This window comes from Engystomops pustulosus, chromosome 4, assembly GCF_040894005.1.
Source record: "Engystomops pustulosus chromosome 4, aEngPut4.maternal, whole genome shotgun sequence".
NCBI lineage: Eukaryota > Metazoa > Chordata > Amphibia > Anura > Leptodactylidae > Engystomops > Engystomops pustulosus.
Window position 1 is genome coordinate 79,291,783 of NC_092414.1, and position 21,929 is coordinate 79,313,711.

General features: G+C 40.1%; 1 protein-coding gene across 3 annotated transcripts in view; it reads left to right on the forward strand.

Moving 5' to 3' along the window:
* LOC140126705 (dynein axonemal heavy chain 3-like) overlaps positions 1–21,929 on the forward strand; it is an 883,215-nt gene that overhangs the window by 495,684 nt on the left and 365,602 nt on the right. For all 3 annotated transcript variants that reach the window (XM_072146467.1, XM_072146468.1, XM_072146466.1), the window contains exon 42: positions 2,799–3,037. In XM_072146467.1, the coding sequence (XP_072002568.1) occupies positions 2,799–3,037 (239 nt within the window). The remainder of the gene's footprint in view (positions 1–2,798; positions 3,038–21,929) is intronic.

The window sequence follows — 21,929 nt, forward strand, 5'->3', positions numbered from 1 at the left end:
CTAAAAATGCAATAAAAAGTGATCAACAAAACATATGTACTCCAGAATGATATTGTTGCAAAGAACAACATGTCCCGCAAAAAACAAGCCATCGACCAGCTCTGTAGCCAAAAACCTAACAATGTTATGCCACTTGGAAGACAGCGATGCAAAAATGATAGATTTTTCCCCACATTAGGGTTTTATTTGGTAAATTTAGTAAAACATAAGAAAAAATATTCATGTCTGGTATCCCCGTAATCGTATCGACCCATAGAATAAAGATAACAGGATTATTAGGCTATACGGTGTACACGAAAAAAAAAAAAGTAAAAAATCGAGTACAGAATTGATGCTTTTCTACTCATGACCTCAAAAAAAGTTCGAAAATTTTCAACAATAGGTGATACCAACCCCAAAATGGCAACACTGGAAAAAGCATCTCGTCCCGCAAAAAAAATGCCGTCACAAGACCCAAATAACGGAAAAGCGAAAATTTTATAGCCTTCATAAGGGGGCAACCAGAAAACTAAAATCCTGGCAGCTGCAGGGTGCTCCTTCCCTTCTGCGCCTTGCTCTGCCCCCATAACACAAGTAACGGCCACGTGTGGGGGGTCGCTGCACTCAGGAGAAATTGTAGAACAAATTTTATGGTGAGTTTTCTCTTTTTATCTTTTGGAAATGTGTAAATTTTAGGGCTAAATGAACGTATAACCGACAAAATTTGACCATTCTAAATTTCACCGCCATTTTGATTCAATTACTAAGAAGATCTCAAGGGGTTAACAATCTTTGTAAATTCTGTTTCTGATAGTTTGAGGGGTGCAGATTTGAAAATGGGTTGGTTATATAGGGGGTTTTGTTGCTAAATATGTAAAATTTGATTTCAAACAGTATTTATCCCCAAAATAGTCAATTCCGAAAATACGGAAAATCGCTATTCGATTTGTAGGCCGCGTGACGTCAAAATAAATTATCCAAACATTTCAAAAATTATGAAAATGTAAAGTAGACAAATGGGAAATGTTATTCTGCAAGTTATTTAGGTGGTAAATCTATCTGCCTGAAAACGCGGTGATTTTGAATTTCGAAAATGGCAAATTTTTCTAAAAATTCATCATTTTTTTCTTTTTTTTTGTAAATAAACGCAAAACTTATCAGCCAAAATTTACCACTAAAATAAAGTACAACATGTGGGGAAAAAACAATCTCAGAATCGCTTTGATAAGTAACAGTGTTCAAAAGTTATTACCACAGGAAGAGACACTGGTCACATTTTAAAAAAAAGTTGCGAGCCTTAACCTGCAAACAGGCTGCGTCCTTAAGGGGTTAAAGAAGGCAGAGTTTGACACCTAATGACTCCCGATTTACTGGGCTACATATTATTCTGTCTAATTTTTTTTTCTGTTTCCTAATTCATCCCTGGATCTTCTGTCCTGATTGTGTGAGCAAAATTTTTTGGTCTTCTGCTTACTGGCGTCTATGCAAAAAAATATAATAGTGCAGAGATAAAAGGGGGATGGCTCAGGAACTCATTGTCCCAGCAAATGTATTATAATTTTCACTAGAAGACACAGATTATAGTTTAAATCTACCATAGACACTTCTACAACATCTCATGATAGATGGGCGGATTATTGGATTCTTCAGTTAGATCCCTATCATACAACTTAAAGGAGATTTACCATCTGGAATCTACTTACAGCAATAGATCAAGTGGAAAAGTGGGCAGCATGATCAAGTACTTGTTTTTATACATCTATGGCATCCTTTGTCTCAAAACCCAAACTTTTATTATATGCATATTAACTGCAGGGACTACTGGGGGCATCACCATAGCCACTGAGAGTTCCGGGGCTATAGCTATTACACACCCAAAGTAGCCCTATAGATACGACTCTTATATGTCCTAGATGAGTCTGAAACCACAGTAGCTCCCATTTTGCCACCGACTTCTGGGAATCTGTGTGTGTTTGATTAACCATAACATCTCTCAACCTTCTGAAGGTCCCCAGAGTTGTCATTGCATGAATGAGAGGTTCCCTATTGTCATATTTCACTTATTAATACCATAAAAAAGAGCCCCAGGGTTGTCATTGCATGAATAAGAGGTTCCCTATGGTCATATTTCACTTATTAATACCATAAAAAAGAGCACAGTCATCTGTGTTGGAAAGGATTATAAAAGGGGCTCTGCATGTTATTTTATGGTAACTGACGGAAACAGTTATAAACAATAATAATACATATTTTAAATTCAGTGTAGATCATTTATATTTTACTGAGTTTTAAAACAAATTTAATGGATACATAATATACAAATTGTGTACCGTATATACTCGAGTATAAGCCGACCCAAGTATAAGCCGAGGCCCCTAATTTTACCACAAAAACCTGGTAAAACCTATATATTTTTACTCGAGTATAAGCCGAGTTTGGGTTTTCAGCACATTTTTTTGTGCTGAAAAACTAGGCTTATACTCCAGTATATAAGGTATATGTAGATACAGTTTACATTCTTTTGTTCTTCAAGACAAATGGGCCTTTTCTGTAAGAGTTTAAACGTGGAAAACATGATTCTTTTATTCACTCTGTTCCAATGACATTTTTTTGGGAGATCCAACCAAAACATCTTGTCCAGGATTAATAATTAGCTTTACAATTCTCGACTAGTGTCAAGTGTACAATGCAAAGTAATATCTTCTAAATGAGGAAGGATCTTTGCCTGTTTATCTAAAAGAAGTTTATTTGCAGGAAAAGATTGATTAATAAAACATCCTATTTACATTGTCGGGACCTGTTCTCCGTTTTTCTTGCAGCTTAATGACATTATAGTGAGCACGCCTGGGACTGCTATGCAGATGTACTTCCTGGAGACATTGCTGCTTCAAGACAAGCCATTACTTTTTGTGGGCCCCACAGGCACAGGAAAGACAGCTATTACAAACAGCTTCCTGCGACACTTACCTCAAGAAAAATATGTTGTATGTCAAATTAACTTCTCAGTGCAAGCTACAGCTAATCAGACCCAGGACATCTTCCTAACAAAACTGGAAAGGTACCCTGACTTTTAATTAAAATCAACTATGTAATAGTGCCGAATGTGCTCCGTGGAGATTATCCCACAAAATAATATTAACCACCCAGTGTCAGTCTCTGACAGTACAAGTGAAATCTGATTTGTTTCATTCTATGTTGTTTACAAGAACCCAACTTACATTTTAATTGTTGTTGACAAAGATTCTGATTTATACTGAACAGAAAGTAGAACTCAATTCAAGAGAGCATGTGTCGTCTTAACTTTTCCTTATAAATACTTGTCCATTGGAGAATAAATAGACATCTGGTCCGGGGCTTTCCGCAGTCCATAGCATATTAAAATGAATCACTAAATTGTGACTTAATAGGAAATAAGGGCCATCTGTCAGTGTAAGATCAAAGCAGCAGGTGTGTACTTGCCAACAAAAGAGGGTGAAGGAAATGTCTTTGAGGTTGAGTGTATGAGAGGGATGTTGTTTTCCTCAGTTATAAATGCAGGGTGACCTCCTGCGTACATGAAATACATTGACAAGTCTATAATCTTTCACTAATATAAATAGAAACATAAAACTATGTGAAAATATAGGTAATTAGAACCGCGCTTTAAACTATGGTTTTATAGTAACAGCTCTTAGAAGTGATTTCTGTGCATTAATTTGCTTTTATGCTACCGAGGTTTCATACTAACTACTTAGGTCCTTGTCAATGGATTTCTAAAAAGAAGGTTCTTGTGGATGTGACCAAAGCTGGTATTATAATAATTACTGTGTTCTTGTGTTACCTTGCTTTATTACTGTTTGCATATTTGACAGGCTTATAATCTGTGGTGATAATCTCTAAATATATACTATACTTTTAACTGCATGAAATAGCTTTGCAGCAGAAACTAGGAAGAAACTACGCCAAGAGCTTTAATGCAAACCTTCAAGGTCCTTCACTTTTGTTCAACAACATTTCCTGGCTTCCACTACTCTTCTAGGGATATTAAGATTTGACAATAATATTAAGTTACCTTAGGAGAGCTCACCATTGAGATATAAACTACAAGTACTGCAGGTTAATATAATTAGACTGGCACTATCCAGGCAGTAGATGAGTCACAGTCAAAAATTTGCCAGAAACCTAGTTATATTTTCGACAGAAAATAAGGACAAAAATTTTATATGAACTTTTCTCCTGTTTTTAATTCTACACTTCATACTCATAAACCTTAGATTATTAAAAAATATGGTTGTCATGTATATAACATATATGTGTATATTTCACTGTAGTTCAAACTACACAAATATACTTTATAGTGTAATTCTAGTTAAGATTTATAGATTACATTAGGTAATTAGGCATCCTTTCTCTTTACAAACAGCAGTCATTCTAGCCCCTTAAGAACACAACCCTTTTTAATTTTTTTTACTCTCCATTTTTCACTCCCTACTTTCGAAAATCCCTTTTTTATTGTTCTAAGTACAACTTGTAAGATGGCTTGTTTTCTATGTTACAAATTGTATTTCCTAGTGATTTTATTTAATAAACCATGCGTGTACTGAGAATTGACCAATTTGCCGCATTTACTGTGCACTCTAAATGACAGCTTCTCTTTTTATTTTTTGGGTCAATGCAATCACAGAGATGCCAAATCTGTATAGTTTTATGCTTTAGCAACTTAAAAAAATTAAAATCTTTTGTACAAAAAAAATCTTCATGTTTCCATATTCACATTTACAGTTTACAGGTTTTCTCTACTGTTTGCCTAGTAACACCCTATCCTGTACATAGATATGCCATCATTAGCTGAATCTTGGGGTTCTACAGCCACCACTAATCAACTATCTGGAGCTATGCCAGTGCGCTGCTATACGAACACTGGAGCTGGGAGCACAGAGTTCTCCATTTATTGCTATGGGAGCTGCACCAGCAGTGTGGTCTTCCGGCTCATACTGTACTCTTCTGCTGGCGTCTAGGCCCCTGTAGTTTAGCAGCAACTGTGGAGCCCCTCCCCAATAAACTATTAAAGACCTACCCAATTAATAGGTCATTATTTGTCAAATCATCTGTAAAACTGTGTGTTATTATATAATATAGAGTGTTAAATGTTCATCTTTTTGAACATTGAGCTCCAAATACTGCCTAAACACTGACACAAACTACTGGTTGCGTTCAGCTACCACTATTGAAATGATTTATTTAGCTTTCTTTTTATGAAGCCTTTGTAATATTCTGTAGAGGTCAGTATTGGTGATTCCAACCTCTCTTCTACAAAAATGTAATTGTTTGGAATACTGCACTAAGGACATATCTTCCTTAACCGGAGATTCACTTTGATGTCCGCAATACCCACTCACAGTAGATTATTGGGATGAATGATTCAATCCAGTGTATACAATGGCAAGGCTATGGCTTTCTGAAAAGATCAATGTACCAGTTTACAGATTTGTACCTGCTATGAGATGACTTATGTAATTTATTTGTGGTATAATAATAACCAATTATAGTTATTTAGTTATTAAGCTTGACTGCTGATTGCAGGTGATTTCACCAGGAGGAGCCAATTCTACCCTGGAGCTGAAGGGTAAAATTAGTATTAGAATGTTACCATCTAATGGTAAATGTAAAAGGACTTCTTAATTTGATTCACAGAGGGGCATAGGTCTCACTGCTCCACCTGAAAGTTCTTATTTTAATAGGAAATATGACAGCACCTTTAATATATTCTGTAGGCGAATATCTATTTTCAGGGATTAACAACCATGTTCCTTTGAGTGCATACACCAACAGGCAAATAGAATTTTATTAAACCATTCTTCTCTTTGTTTATAACTTTAAGCTGGTATAAACCGTCTTAATTAAAGACATTTTAGACCTTCATGCACGGCTTCTATAGCAAATTGTTTTTTTCTATTCAAGTTATTTTCCCTTTTACACTTCGAGCCAAAGCAGACAGTAACAAATGACAGGAACATTGGGAAGCATTTATCAAGGGTTATCACCCGCGGTTACCAACCATTGCTAGCATTATTCCCTGCTAATTGGCTGGTTACTAAATTGCTGCTTACCAAGCTTTAGCTATAATCATGAAACAAATGTCACCTGGTTCAACACTGCATTTATGTAGAATGGGTAGCTTAAAATATGTCACTGTTATCAGATCTGATATTTACAATGTTTGTAAAAGACCACATCGGTTAAATCAATGTATTTGTTACGGTAATTGAAGTTGATTGCCCCGTTTTACATTTCTTGGCAGGATAACATAGCTAATCATTCACGATTGTATATATCTGGTTATGAATACTGCCTTCCCTCAAATTCCAATTTTTATTGCAGAAGTAAACAAGATTGGAATTACACATTTCAAAGATTAAAAATGAAATCTATATTTTTCTGCCCATAAAAGTAGCAAGTTACTGAGCACTAAATTTAATATTGAATTTTCCATATCCAAGAGTTCTCTTTTAGAAAAGACTGTGGTTGTGTAATATGTATACAATAATAAATGAGATATCAGACTATTCCAATACAGTCCCTATTCACAGGGCATGGAATAACATTCAAAATGTGGGGTTGTTAAACCAATCAATTGAATTGGGGCCCCTTGTATTCCTGTTGCCCATTTATGAGACAGGACAAAGCACTCTGCTATTGGTGGTTTGATCAACAAATAACAGCCAGTATCACTGCATGGGGAAATTGGTGATGAAGAACTGAAACATAAGTTGACATACTGGGGCTCATTTACTAAGGGTCCGCGGACCATGATATTTCCTTTTTGAGCCGAATTGCCCCGGGTTTTGGTGCACGCGACCGGCTTGCATGCAACAGAAATCGGGGGGGGGGGGGGGGGGCATCGGACAACCCGACGGATTCGGACAAACCGCGGAAAAAGAAAATAGTCAGCTCACCGCACTTCAATAATTCTGTAGCTTCATGTCCATGGATGCAGTGCACAAAAGGAGAGGAGGCGGTCACCGTGCTGGAAAAAAAACGCACTGGTAATGGTCCAGATGATCGCAAGATTGTGAAAAAAGAAGAACATTTCCAGCACTCAAGGAATGTTGTAAAAATTGGAAAAAACTTTTATTTAAACATTAAAATTGATGTACATCCAAATGTAGGCGGACCTAAGCGTATGAAGCAATTACATTCTGCTCTGCTCATGGTCTAACCCCTACATTCTGGTTCAAGGCTTTAAGTACATACTAAACCTGAGCACAATCAATGATGTGTTACATTTAATGAATGTCTCAAAAACATACCTGTACAAACCTGAATCTAAATCCCTATACATGGCACTCATTAATTGAAAAACACTAGGAGAGTAATACAGTCACTGGGACAGGGACTGGGTTCAGAAACTCAGGAACAGGGATCCTTTTGGATCCGGAGTTTGGATACTAGGTTTCCAAAGATTTGGATATTAGGTTTCCAAAGGGTTTTAATCAAAGAACGGATCTTATGTATATTTTAAAATTAATTTCTTATACATGTATTACTCTCCTAGTTTTTTTCAATTATTGTGTGCCAGCCAGTCTACCTCATTTTTTCACTTGGATGTACATCAATTTTAATGTTCAAATAACAGTTTTTTCCCTTTTTTACAACATTCCTGGAGTGCTGGAAAGGTTCTTCTTTTTTTCACATTCTTGCGAGCATTTTCATTTATAAGATGTAAAATAGTAATAGCCTTGTTAATAGGTGAAACAACAAAAACATTCAAAGGAGCAATACTTAATGGCATTCAATACATCTGTAAGAATGGAAGTTGGTGCACAGAAGAAGTATTTTGATAAAGTGGACTTTTTAAAGGGGTTTTCCCATGAATTTAAGTTAGGCCCTAACCACAAGATAGGGCCTAAACTGCTGATCGATTGGGGTCTCAGTGATGAGACCCCACAGATCAAGAAAACAAGGGGTTTGATGGGGTCCTACATACCTAAGTCTGACTTCTCTATACTCCATGAAAATAATGGAGCAGACTACTGTGCATTACCATTCTTCTCCATACATCTCAATGGAGCTGACAGAAATTGCCAAGCACTGTTTTCTTGATCTGTGGGGCTCTCATCAATGGGTCCCGACCAGCAAGTTAGGCCCTATCCGTGGAATTTGCGGGAAAACCCCTTTAAGAAGCACCAATATGAATAAGAAAAGTGAAATTCATTGGCTCCTTGCATAATATCCTATTTTACATGTAAACTTCCATGCATACACTACCCATACACCATTTGATGTGGTTTGAGGATGCCTACAAGACAGTACCCACCCTAAACAAAGACAACACCAACACTAGAGTTGTGCCTAAAGGGGAGCACAACCAAATTTGATGAGTCTTTTTAACCAATGGAAAATCTGTACCTGACATACTCATCTTGAGTTTTTCACTTAACTTTTTCCCTTAACTTTTGTGCCTCCTCTATTTATTTCATACATCTGGTCAGGGACATAACTGCAGGTATATATGTTACCAGAGATAACAGTTTTCAGGTCTTGGAACCTAAAGGCCTCATTGTTACATAAGAAGATGCTAGTAATTCACATTATATTGATTTTCAGTTTTCAGCCAGCTGTAGACATTGGGGGAGATTTATCAGAAGTATCTGAGAACAAAACCAGTCTACTTGTTCTTAGCAACCATTCAGAGCTTAACTTTAATTTATCCAAAGCAGTTTATAAAATTAAAGCTGAGCTCTGATTGGTTGCAATGAACAACATAAGCAGATATTACTCCCATACACTTCTGATAAATCTGCCCCATTATTTCTATCCCACATGAGTATATTATATTTCTTATTTTGAGGGTCAAGTCTTCCTATATCTAATTTGTTTATAAACTACACCACTTTATAACTGCTAATCTGTTATGTTTGTTGTCCACATAAACTCGACCTTAGTTTCAATATTACTTTCCTGATGTTCTCTGCGTCACTGCTGTATTTGTATCTGTTAATGTGCCATATGACAAGTCAATTCAAAAAGTAAAATTCATATATTATATAGGGGCCTTACAAACAGAGTGAACTTTTACAAGTGTTTATTTATGTTGATGATTATTGCTTACAGCCAAGGAAAACCCAAAAGTCATTATCACAGAAAATTAGAATAATTAAAACACCTGCAAAGGTTTCCTAAGCATTTCAAAAGGTCCCTTAGTCTCATTCAGTAGGTGACACAATCATGTGGTAAAGAAGTTGGCTATTTATAGAGTGCTGTATTCTCAGCATAACAAAATAACACATTCTCTAATTCACTGTTATTAACAAAAATACAGCATTTCACAGATATAAGTCCAACCTGTCTCTATCAGTCCTACTGTACACAATTTCAGTTTGCCCTAGACATGACCCAGTAACTTCTCACTTAGGGTCGGCCGCCATCTTGGATTTTTGTGTGAGATCATGCAGATGAGATTCCTGTCTGTAGCCACGCCCCCTTATGGAGCTCAGAGACACTCACTGATCACTTCCTACCTGCACATGGTGAGCAAAGAGAGAGGCTGTAAACTACAGGCTACGAGTGAACTGGGGGAAGGGGGAGGCAGGCACATGTCTGTGAGATGTAGCAGAGCTCACAATGTAATAATTTAATGGTCTATCAGCCTCTGTGTAATAATCTCATCATCTCTTATCTGTCTCATCTCTCTTTCTATGTGTTTGTTTGTTAGTACAATGTCAGAAGCCAGATGAAAGTATATTTACACTTGTACCATAATAATGTAACCACATTGTCACCACAAAGAACTAGATAGATAATACAATAATGTGTCTTCTTAGAGAGGCCCCGCCCACACCCTGGGATTTTACATTGAGCAGCATAAGGAGTGATAGGAACTAAAACAACAATAAAACTGAGTAAATTGTAAAATAAGTGGTTAAATGATCTTTTTTGTGTTAACATCAATAGGGGATTGATATGTGAGAATTTTCTTTTGTGGGAAAACCCCTTTAAAAGAGATAAACACTGGAAAAAGTTCACTCTACTTCACAACTTTTTCAATTAAATTAAAAAAACTAGCACTTGTATATCTCAAAACCTGACTACTCATTGTCAGGTTTTTCATTGAAGGTTTTTCTGGATACTCCTATTTTCTTCTGCACCATTTACACCCATATTAGTTTTGTCATTTCAGTGTCACATTCAATTTCTACCTGTATCTCTATCTGAACTTTATAAATTGGAACCTTCGTAACTAGGCATATTTGGGTGAGATAGACAAGAAATTCAACTATCCATGTGAATCTCTAGATCAGGTTAAGCGAAACTGAAATTGAACAGAAGCCAGTGAGAATGACATTTAATTAAGTGAAGATAGTAATACCTTGTTATAATTGACACTCTAAATACTGACACAGTTGGAGCCATTTAGATATATATTTTGTGTTCACTGAGCGTAATTGCAAACAAATGATTTACTTAATCCATGTGAATTCTTCATACTGGTGCTAGTCATTTAAGTGCCAAGTAAATTCATGTCAAATGTCATGTGTCTGTGTACATGAACATGTGCTTTTCACATGCCACAAAGAATAGGTCTGTGGTTCATGGTCTGTTGTTTGTAGCCTGTGTGTCATCGGCGTGTATGATCTGCCCATGCACTGATGACAGGAGAAAAGACAGCCTAGCTGCATGTTGTCAGATAGTAGGTGTTCTCCTTATGGTGAGATTGCCAATTTACATCACCTTAAAGGCATGTGGAGACTTAAAGCCATAGATGTTCCACTAGGGAATTCTGGGAAGCATGCAAAAATGTTTTCCAAGGTGTTAAATGGAAAACAATACCTCCTTTGCTACCTTGAAATGCAGCCCCCTCAACACCAAGTATGACCTACAAGAAGTCTAAAGATATGGTGTGGGATTAAGCCAAACCAGTATATCTATTCCAGAAGGAACAGACTCCCAACTGTAGACAGCACTGTTTCGACCTGGTTGGGTCTCCTCAGCACAGCGTAGGGAACTGGATTGGCTGTGTGAGAGGCTATTGACTAGGGTCAGACAGTAGGCGTTCTCCTTATAGAGAGATTACCAATTAAGGCCGCCTTAAGGTCATGTGGAAACTTATAGCTCTATATCCTCCACTAGGGTATTCTGGGAAGTATTACAAATCGTTTTCCAGGTTGTTAAATAGAAAACAATGCCTCCTTTTGCTTCCTTGAAAGTCAGCCCCCTTAACACCAAGTATGACCTACAAGAAGTCTAAAAAGATGATGTGGGATTAAGCCAAACCAGTATATCTATTCCAGAAGGAACAGACTCCCAACTTTAGACAGGACTGTAGCTGCATGTTGGCCTGTTTGTTCACATATGGGGGCATGAAAACCAACCACATAGAAATACATGTCTCGTGTGACAGCCGTTGTCTCAAAAACAGCAGACCTGTCCAGGGGACTTACAGATCTAGTACTGGTTAACATGACTGAAAGTGTATTTATCACAGAAAAGGGTAGATCCCTGTATTCACTCACACTACAGACAAACTGGAGGAAACCATGACCATTGTAGATTTACTGTTAATCTACCACAAGTACACAATGAGCATTTCCATTCAGTGACAACAAGACATTTTTAAATATGCAGGGAACCAAAACACTAAGCATTTTCAGTCTTAGGATCTAATTATGTTTTGCTCAGATTCCCATTATTTCTTGTTGCTTAAATTATTTTCAGATGATGAAATACCCACAATTTTCTAACAGTTATAAAAGCTTTAGACATAATTCTAATGTAAAAAACACATCATATTTATATATTAATTGAATCAAATTAGATTTTTCACATTTTTCACACTGCCCAACTTAATTCATTTCATATCAGCTAAGAGCCTATGCAATTTCCTTCTAAATAGAAAATCAAACAAACACAGCAGGGAGCTCATAAATTAAAAGAATAGGAACATGTGTATAAGTAATATTTTATTAGCTGAATATTTGTTTTCTCAGCAATGATTATAAAAGCTAAGCTTAACGCACAAGGTAACCATAAAACTGGACAAAACAAATGGGAAGCCAGAACACATAGAAGTAGTGGTTTTACGCTTGTGGATATAAAAAAGATTTATAACCTGTTTCAAAAAATGTACTAAAGATTTCACACATCTCTGGATTATACAGTACTTTAAAAATGGTATAACCACTTGTGGCTTACTGCAATCAGGTTTACTTTATAATACTGCTTTGTGTGATATAACTCCCATCATTAGAGAACACTATAATGCTTAATAAAGCTGTTATAAAGGGGTTATCCAGTAAAATATAGGATAGAATTTCATGGCAGTGTCATTAACAGATGTATTTTCCCTCTATGACATTTAACCTACCCAAACCAGTTCCCTAAACAGCATTGATGAGAATCAATGAGATTTACTGCTTTGTGTATTATCCAAAGTCTTGAAACAATGTTTTTATGACATGTCTTTCAAAGTTTCTGAAAGACAACATTTAGTTGTAGGAAGATGACTACTTAACAGTTGCATTAGAGGCATAGTTTCCCCTTTCTCACCTTGGAAAACCCATTTGGATACTTTAGGACAGGAGACCACAAGGCCAATCTCTGATACAAGCATTGTGCTTCCTCAGCCACAAATGTCCTAGAACAGTGGTGGCAAACCTATGGCACGGGTGCCAGAGGTGGCACTCAGAGCCCTTTCTATGGGCACTCAAGCCATTGCCCCAATTTAACCAAACAGGACCAAATCCACTGCAGTCCCAAGCAACTTAAGAGCAACTGAAGAGCGACACTCCATTGGCTGTTTGATACTGCGGGAAAAGTGAGAAGGTTTTGACAGAACTGTATTGTCTTTGGTGGTCATCCTGCTGGACCCACTATTTTTCCTGGAGAGAAACTACAATATTGGTCTGAATTTGCCCACCTTCTTTCAACTGTATTGGTTGCCTTAGGAGAGCCAATACAATTGAATGATGTTGAATAACATGTAGCAATAAGTTACTGCTTGAAATGCCATGTTGGCACTTCATGATATATTAGTGGATTTTGGTTGTAGTTTGGGCACTCGGTCTCTAAAAGATTCGCCTTCACTGTCCTAGAATTTCCTATGGTGTTGGGGGACATGGAAGAAGTGTAGTGATCTGTGGACCAGAAGATTATGTTATGGATAGCAGTGAGTCTTACCAATTTATAATTTTTTTACGCCTTTGAAGAACTCTTTGAATCATTTTTTTATTGGACCACCTTTTAAAAGAAATATTGTCACTGCTCTCTGTGCATACACGGTAGCTCCATAGAATCTGGTGCATACAAAGAGGGGAAACTGCAAGGGCTACTGGGTGTGGAGTTGCCTTTTGTCCTGGCACTCTGCCAAGCTAGTACACGCACCACAGTAGTGTCTTCAAGTAATTTGCATATTACTTAGATAAAGTTTTCAAAAACTTAATTAGGTTACACGACAAGTAAATTACAGATAAGGGTTGAGGTTGGCAGGAGGAACCTACCATCAGATCTGCTTGGTTTCCTTAAAGGAGAGCTGTCTAGTAGCCATTTGTGCCACCTTGTCACTTTCCCATTGTATGATAAAGTTAAAATTTGGCATCTCAATTCTATATTTTCCTTCTTCTGCACTTATTCTTTAAAATTAGAAGCAGGAACAAATCATGCGTAGGCCTAGCATTAGACAAGCATTGTCTGTTTACCAGATGCATCTTCTTTATTTCTAGAGGGTCTTTCATTTCACTGCATACTTTGTTGAAAGTGGCAGGATGACAACAAGTAAATTTTTCCATATTCCCTCATGACTGTATACTGTCAGCCTATCTTCACAGTAAGTGACATAAGGCATTTACTGAGCCGAACAACCGGAGATATAGTGTGGGATGACTTTAACTCTCTGATAGGTAGAAAAAGATGACAAAACTTTTGTCTTCAGCTATGTGCTCATTTTAAATGACAAATTAATAAAGGGAATAACATGTTATTTTTCCTGCCTAGGTGGTATTCCAATCACATTTCCTCCCATTGCTATTACAAAGCTCTTGTTACAGGCTCCATGGAAAATAAATGTTAAGTGTTATAGGATGTGTTTGCTTCCTTCTAAATTATCACTGCTGTGGGCATGGTAGCAAAATAATTAAAAGTCTCAGTAATTATTTAGTACATGTTCATATTTTAATCCCCATTAATATGCATCATTCCCCTCCACTCCAGCTCTCATCAGAGGAACCGTGTAGAGGAAGAGAAGTTCAAAATGAAAAGTGTTATTAATAACTTGAGTGACTATTGAAATTATTTCTGGTATTATTACAAGAGATAATAAAGCAATCGTTGATATCATTGCATGTGGAAGTAGAAAGAAGTTGTTGATGCTCTGAAGTCATTGTGATTATTCTGCTATGAATATATATGGGAATATATGACATTGATACTTTCCATAATAAAAGTACATTATCCACAGAACTAAAGGCTCAAAGATGGCCAAATATATTATCCTAAAGGGCAGCTTAATAGCACATTATTAGTATTGCACATGGCGCAGAGCAAACATTTTATGGAATTTATTCCACATCTAACCTTACACCTTAGATCTTATGCAAGTGACCTGACCAGCTTTCAGCTCCTGTGGTTTCTGCAGGCATAAGATTCTGCAGAGTTTAGGCATGTGACTGCTCCGAGAGGTTGTTCATCTGTCATTTCTTAAGTGTGTGGCTAATAGGAGTGGCAGAGGGCCATAAAAATCTGCTTCAGTGGCATCATCCAGGTTAAACAGAGTCCCCTCTGTGTCCTCCCTCCTTGTCTATAATTGGCTATCTTGGCTCACCTACATAAATTCTACTATAAAGCCTCTAGTTTGCAATCCCTTCCCTTCCTTGGTTGAACTTGATGGACAAGTGTCTTCTTTCAACCGTGTAAACTATGATACTATGATACTATATACTATTTATTTGTCTCTTGATTTTGTACTTCATTGCCCTCTATGTTATGACCCTGTTATATTTGACCTGGTTTCTGTGTAGTTTGCCTGTATCTTTGACTATTCATTTGTCTCTTGATTTCATACTTCACCGCCCTATATGTTATGACATGGCTTGTTCTGACCCAGTTTCTGTGCACTTTGTCTTTGTTGTACATTTTTTTTTATCCCTTTGCTATGTATTATCTAGTGTAGATTACAATCTGGCAGCCAAATCTGAGTTAAGTTGTTTTATAGTGACAAAATGAAGGTTAGAGGGGGGCGTGGCCTGACTGTCTGTCTGTATGGATGCATGACTTTTTTGCGACTTTTTACTCTGTTGTTTTTTTTCAAGTACACCTTGGCTGCACCTTGTGCAGTGTGCCCTATGTATCATTGTTTCCCAGATGTTCCTTGCGACCTTTCACTTATGCATCACTGTTTTGGCTTTTTTTTGCGACTTTTTATGCGCAAATGTGCACCTGGTCCAGGGCAGATGCAAAGGAAGAATTTTTTTCATGGACCCAATTTTAACATGTAAATTGGAATTATTTCACATGCTTTAAATGTTCAAAATTTTGCACAGTAACCTGTTTTTTTTTTAATTCTGACATTTTTGCATTTATTTTTTTAAAAAAATGTATCAATACCAAGGCTGAGGTCACACGTAGCGTTTAATTCTGCTTTAATTGCATTTTGAAACCAATTATAACAGCTGAGGAGAGGGGATTTGCCTTATTACATTTCTGTTAACATTTGCATTTACAAAATGCAATATAAAGGTGATGTTAATGCATATGTTTACATTGCATTTACAATGTGTTTTGTATATGAAAATGTTAACAGTAATATAATTGGCATATCACCTCTCCACAGCTGTTGTAATAGGTTTCAAAATGCAACATGTGACCACAGCCTCATATATCATCATCTTCCTGGGGTGTGACTAGAGTGTTTAAAAATGCAGGACACAGACTCAAATCCCAAATCAAGTCAATGTGGATTTGAGACATCGCAACAAAAAGTCTCAAAAAGAAGCCAAAATTTGCGCCGGCTAGGAAAGGAATAACTGAACATGTATCACAAGTAAAAAGACATGATCATAAATAAGGCGCAAAAAAGAGCTGCAAATGTCTCAAAAATGCACCACAGAGTGACAAAACAATGATACATGTCGCACTCTGTCTCTAAGATCAAGAATATGATTAAGAAAAGGGGTACCTCCAAAAAACCTCACAAAATAATGGATTATTACTTTACAGCAGCTCTGGACCCAATCCAAGATGGCCCCGACTGCCCGTGCACAAGGTCCCTGAGGCTGCAAAAACTACCGGGAGTCATCGAGAGACACAAAATACCGCAAACAAGTAGATGATCAGCTTACGCATCCCCATCCTTAGAGCAGCCTGGTGCGGTGGTTGATGCACCTAAGGTGCTCAAGCAAGTGACCCTGAGTCTCTCTAGCTCAGCATTATGGCAGCCGCTCCCCTCACCCATCAAGTCGAAGTCCAGCAAAGCAGAGGCCTAGAGTCTCCTCAGACCATGAGGGCCTAGGGAATAACACATCAAGGAACGACGCAAGCTGAGGTTCATACTTTGGGAAACGGAGTACATCATGTTGAGGACAAAATGGGGAAGTTGTTTAAATCACACAACGAGTTGATAGATGACCACTACAACCCGGAGGAGAAGGTTAAACAGATTCAAGGTATACTGGTGGACCTAGAGGACCTGTCATGCCGGAATAATGAGAAATTACGGGGTATCCAAGAAATAGTACCTCAACAGGAGCTAACCCCCTATATTCCCTATATTCAGAGACAGATTAAGTCAATTCTCCCTGAATGCACTGCTCAAGACTAGAGATGAGCGAACACTAAAATGCTCGGGTACTCGTTATTCGAGACGAACTTTTCCCGATGCTCGAGTGCTCGTCTCGAATAACGAACCCCATTGAAGTCAATGGGAGACTCGAGCATTTTTCAAGGGGACCAAGGCTCTGCACAGGGAAGCTTGGCCAAACACCTGGGAACCTCAGAAAAGGATGGAAACACCACGGAAATGGACAGGAAACAGCAGGGGCAGCATGCATGGATGCCTCTGAGGCTGCCTAATCGCACCATTATGCCAAAATTATGGGCAACAGCATGGCCATGACAGAGTGACAGAATGAAGCTAGATAGCATCTAAAACATCCAATAATTGACCCTGACACTATAGGGGACGGCATGCAGAGGCAGCGGCAGCAGGCTAGAGAGTGGCATGGCGACATACCCTAATTGGACTCAGGCTTCAAACCAATGGGTGTCAGAGAGGAACCAAAGGAGGTGAGCAAGAAGCGCTCAAATAATATCGGTACATGATAAAAGTTTGCCAGTATATTTTGTGGATTACACAGCAGGGTGGCGACAAAGTTAACATGGAAGCCATGAAAACAACCCAAAATTCTGCCTGACACAGCTCGTTTGATAAGGGGACCATGTATGCTTACAGTTCATGCCAGTCGCTGCACTGGCTGCCAGTCTCCTTTCGAATACAGTTTAAAATAATAATAACCCTCATCCATAAAGCTCTGTATAATGCTGCACCCCCCTACCTCTCCTCTCTTATCTCAGTCTATCGCCCAACCCGTGCTCTTAGATCCGCCAGTGATCTTAGATTAACCTCTACCCTAGTGCGGACCTCCCACTCGCATCTCCAAGACTTCTCTAGAGCTGCACCAATTCTATGGAATGCTCTGCCCCGGACTATCAGACTAATACCTAACCTCCAAAGTTTCAAACGTGCTCTTAAAACCCATTTCTTTAGGCAAGCCTATAACACTCATTAACTGCATGAAGTTTTAACTCTTCTACTAACCCGTCCTGTGTCGTCCTCCCATCTGTTATCCAGCAACCAACAGGCACCAGACTTCTCTGCAGTCCCATTCACCCTGGACCTGGTATATAAGATGACGGCTGAGTGGTTCAAGCGACAGCAATTCCATTTATTATATTTTTTTCTATTCCCTAAGAAGAATGGCTTGACCATTAAATATTCTTTTACCTCGTGTTACCCCATCATCTTCATAAACCGTAAGCTCTGGCGAGCAGGGACCTCACTCCTGTTGTTCCATACAAATGTTGTGCTCTGTTACATTACATTTGTATTTGTTTCCTATGATTTGTAAAGCGCTACAGAATATGATGACGCTATATAAATAAAGATTATTATTATTATTATTATGGAGGCAGTGAACTAGTAGTAGATTAAAGGTGCTGCAACTATGTTAGTTGGATCTTGGGATGGAGCTGGCGCTCTGCAGCCAGGCGAGCTTTCGCCAATCCAAGCCCCTGTCTCTAGGCTACTCCCCAAACAGCACTTCTAAGAACCTTTTGTATAAGATCAAGTGTAGTAGCGTTCTTATAAGTTTAGGATATGGCGGGTGAGGGGAATGTAAACAGATGCGCAAGAAGCGCTGAAATAATATCCCTAAATGGTAAAAGTTTGCAAGTATATTTTGTGGATTACACAGCAGGGTGGCGACAAAGTTAACAACTTTGATGTGGAATGCCCTGTAATAGCTCTTGGGCGGTGTGCCTTTTATCGCCTAGGCTCAGCAGTTTCAGCACCGCCTGCTGTCGCTTAGCGACGGCACTGCTGCTGTGCCTAGAGCTACCGACTGATGGCGCCATGCCCACGGATGGTAATTCGGAGGAGGAGGAGGTGGAGGAGGGGTGGGAGGAGGTATAGTAGGCCTTTGAGACCTGGACCGAGGTAGGCCCCGCAATTCTCTGCGTCGGCAGTATATGACCAGCCCCAGGGTCAGACTCGGTCCCAGCCTGCACCAAGTTAAGTGTAGTAGCGTTCTTATAAGTTTGGGATATGGCGGGTGAGGGGAATGTAAACAGATGCGCAAGAAGCGCATGATGCGCATGGAGCTGGCGCTCCGCTGCCAGGCGAGCTTTGGCCAATCCAAGCCCCTGTCTCTAGGCTACTCCCCAAACAGCACTTCTAAGAACCTTTTGTATAAGATCAAGTGTAGTAGCGTTCTTATAAGTTTAGGATATGCCGGGTGAGGGGAATGTAAACAGATGCGCAAGAAGCGCTGAAATAATATCCCTAAATGGTAAAAGTTTGCCAGTATATTTTGTGGATAACACAGCAGGGTGGCGACAAAGTTAACAACTTTGATGTGGAATCCATGAAAACAACCCAAATTTCTGCCTGACACACCTCGTTTGATAAAGGGACGATGTATGGAGGCAGCTATATGGACGACTTTTGGAGGTAGCAATGGAGACAACGTGTGGAGGCTGCTATGGAGACAATTTAATTTGGATAGTGCCTGTATGTGGCAGTCCCAAACATTTTTCAAACCAGAGGAGCAGGTAGGTGGCCCTCCAGTAAAATGGAATAGATTGAGTGCCTGTATGTGGCAGTCCCAAAAATGTTTCAAACCAGAGGAGCAGATAGGTGGCCCTGCAGTAAAATGGAATAGATTGAGTGCCTGTATGTGGCAGTCCCAAAAATTTTTCAAACCAGAGGAGCAGGTAGGTGGCCCTCCAGTAAAATGGAATAGATTGAGTGCCTGTATGTGCCAGTCCCAAACATTTTTCAAACCAGAGGAGAAGGTAGGTGGCCCTCCAGTAAAATGGAATAGATTGAGTGCCTGTATGTGGCAGTCCCAAAAATGTTTCAAACCAGAGGAGCAGGTAGGTGGCCCTGCAGTAAAATGGAATAGATTGAGTGCCTGTATGTGGCAGTCCCAAACATTTTTCAAACCAGAGGAGAAGGTAGGTGGCCCTCCAGTAAAATGGAATAGATTGAGTGCCTGTATGTGGCAGTCCCAAAAATGTTTCAAACCAGAGGAGCAGGTAGGTGGCCCTGCAGTAAAATGGAATAGATTGAGTGCCTGTATGTGGCAGTCCCAAACATTTTTCAAACCAGAGGAGCAGGTAGGTGGCCCTCCAGTAAAATGGAATAGATTGAGTGCCTGTATGTGGCAGTCCCAAACATTTTTCAAACCAGAGGAGCAGGTAGGTGGCCCTCCAGTAAAATGGAATAGATTGAGTGCCTGTATGTGGCAGTCCCAAAAATTTTTTAAAACAGAGGACCGGGTAGGTGGCCCTCCAGAAAAATGGAATAGATTGAGTGCCTGTATGTGGCACTCACAAAAATTGTTTCAAACAGAGGACCGGGTAGGTGGCCCTCCAGAAAAATTAAATGCATGAAGTACTATAGCAAGAGCCAGTGGGCCCTGTCAAAAAATAGCCATTTTCCTCTGCTTTACTGTACAAAGAGGAGGAGAAGGAGGAAAATGAGGAGGAGGAGGAGTGGATCAATTATTCAGGTTGAGCTTCCTTCACCTGGTGGAGATTGGAAATTCTGAGAAATCCAGCCTTTATTCATTTTAATAAGCGTCAGCCTGTCAGCGCTGTCAGTCGACAGGCGTGTACGCTTATCGGTGATGATGCCACCAGCTGCACTGAAAACCCGCTCGGACAAGACGCTAGCGGCAGGGCAGGCAAGAACCTCCAAGGCGTACAGCGCCAGTTCGTGCCACATGTCCAGCTTTGAAACCCAGTAGTTGTAGGGAGCTGTGTGATCATTTAGGACGATGGTATGGTCAGCTACGTACTCCCTCACCATCTTTCTGTAAAGATCAGCCCTACTCTGCCGAGACTGGGGACAGGTGACAGTGTCTTGCTGGGGTGACATAAAGCTGGCAAAAGCCTTGTAAAGCGTACCCTTGCCAGTGCTGGACAAGCTGCCTGCTCGCCTACTCTCCCTCGCTACTTGTCCCGCAGAACTACGCACTCTGCCGCTAGCGCTGTCAGAAGGGAAATACTGTTTCAGCTTGTGCACCAGGGCCTGCTGGTATTCATGCATTCTCACACTCCTTTCCTCTGCAGGGATGAGAGTGGGAAGATTTTGCTTGTACCGTGGGTCCAGGAGAGTGAACACCCAGTAATCGGTGCTGGAATAAATTCTTTGAACGCGAGGGTCACGGGATAGGCAGCCTAGCATGAAATCTGCCATATGCGCCAGAGTACCAACGCGTAAGAATTCACTCCCCTCACTGGCCTGACTGTCCATTTCCTCCTCCTCCAACTCCTCCAACTCCTCTTCTTCTGCCCATACACGCTGAACAGTGAAGGACTTAACAATGGTCCCCTCTTGTGTCTCGCCAACATTCTCCTCCTCTTCCTCCTCATCCTCCTCCACCTCCACCTCCTCCGATATGCGCTGAGAAACAGACCTGAGGGTGCTTTGGCTATCAACAAGGGAATATTCTTCCCCTGTCTCTTGTGACGAGCGCAAAGCTTCCGACTTCATGCTGACCAGAGAGTTTTTCAACAGGCCAAGCAGCGGGATGGTGAGGCTGATGATGGCGGCATCGCCACTGACCATCTGTGTTGACTCCTCAAAGTTACTCAGCACCTGACAGATATCAGACATCCACGTCCACTCCTCATTGTAGACTTGAGGAAGCTGACTGACCTGACTACCAGTTCTGGTGGAAGTTGACATCTGGCAGTCTACAATCGCTCTGCGCTGCTGGTAAACTCTGGATAACATGGTCAGTGTTGAATTCCACCTCGTGGGCACGTCGCACAACAGTCGGTGAGCGGGCAGTTGGAGGCGGCGCTGCGCTGCCCTGAGAGTGGCAGCATCTGGGCTGGACTTCCTGAAATGCGCACAGATGCGGCGCACCTTCGTGAGCAAATCAGACAGATTGGGGTATGTCTTGAGGAAACGCTGAACTATCAGATTTAACACATGGGCCAGGCATGGCACATGTGTCAGTCTGCCGAGTTGCAGAGCCGCCACCAGGTTACGGCCGTTGTCACACACAACCATTCCCGGCTTGAGGTTCAGCGGTGCCAGCCACAGATCAGTCTGCGCCGTGATGCCCTGTAATAGCTCTTGGGCGGTGTGCCTTTTGTCGCCTAGGCTCAGCAGTTTGAGCACCGCCTGCTGTCGCTTAGCGACGGCACTGCTGCTGTGCCTAGAGCTACCGACTGATGGCGCCGTGCCCACG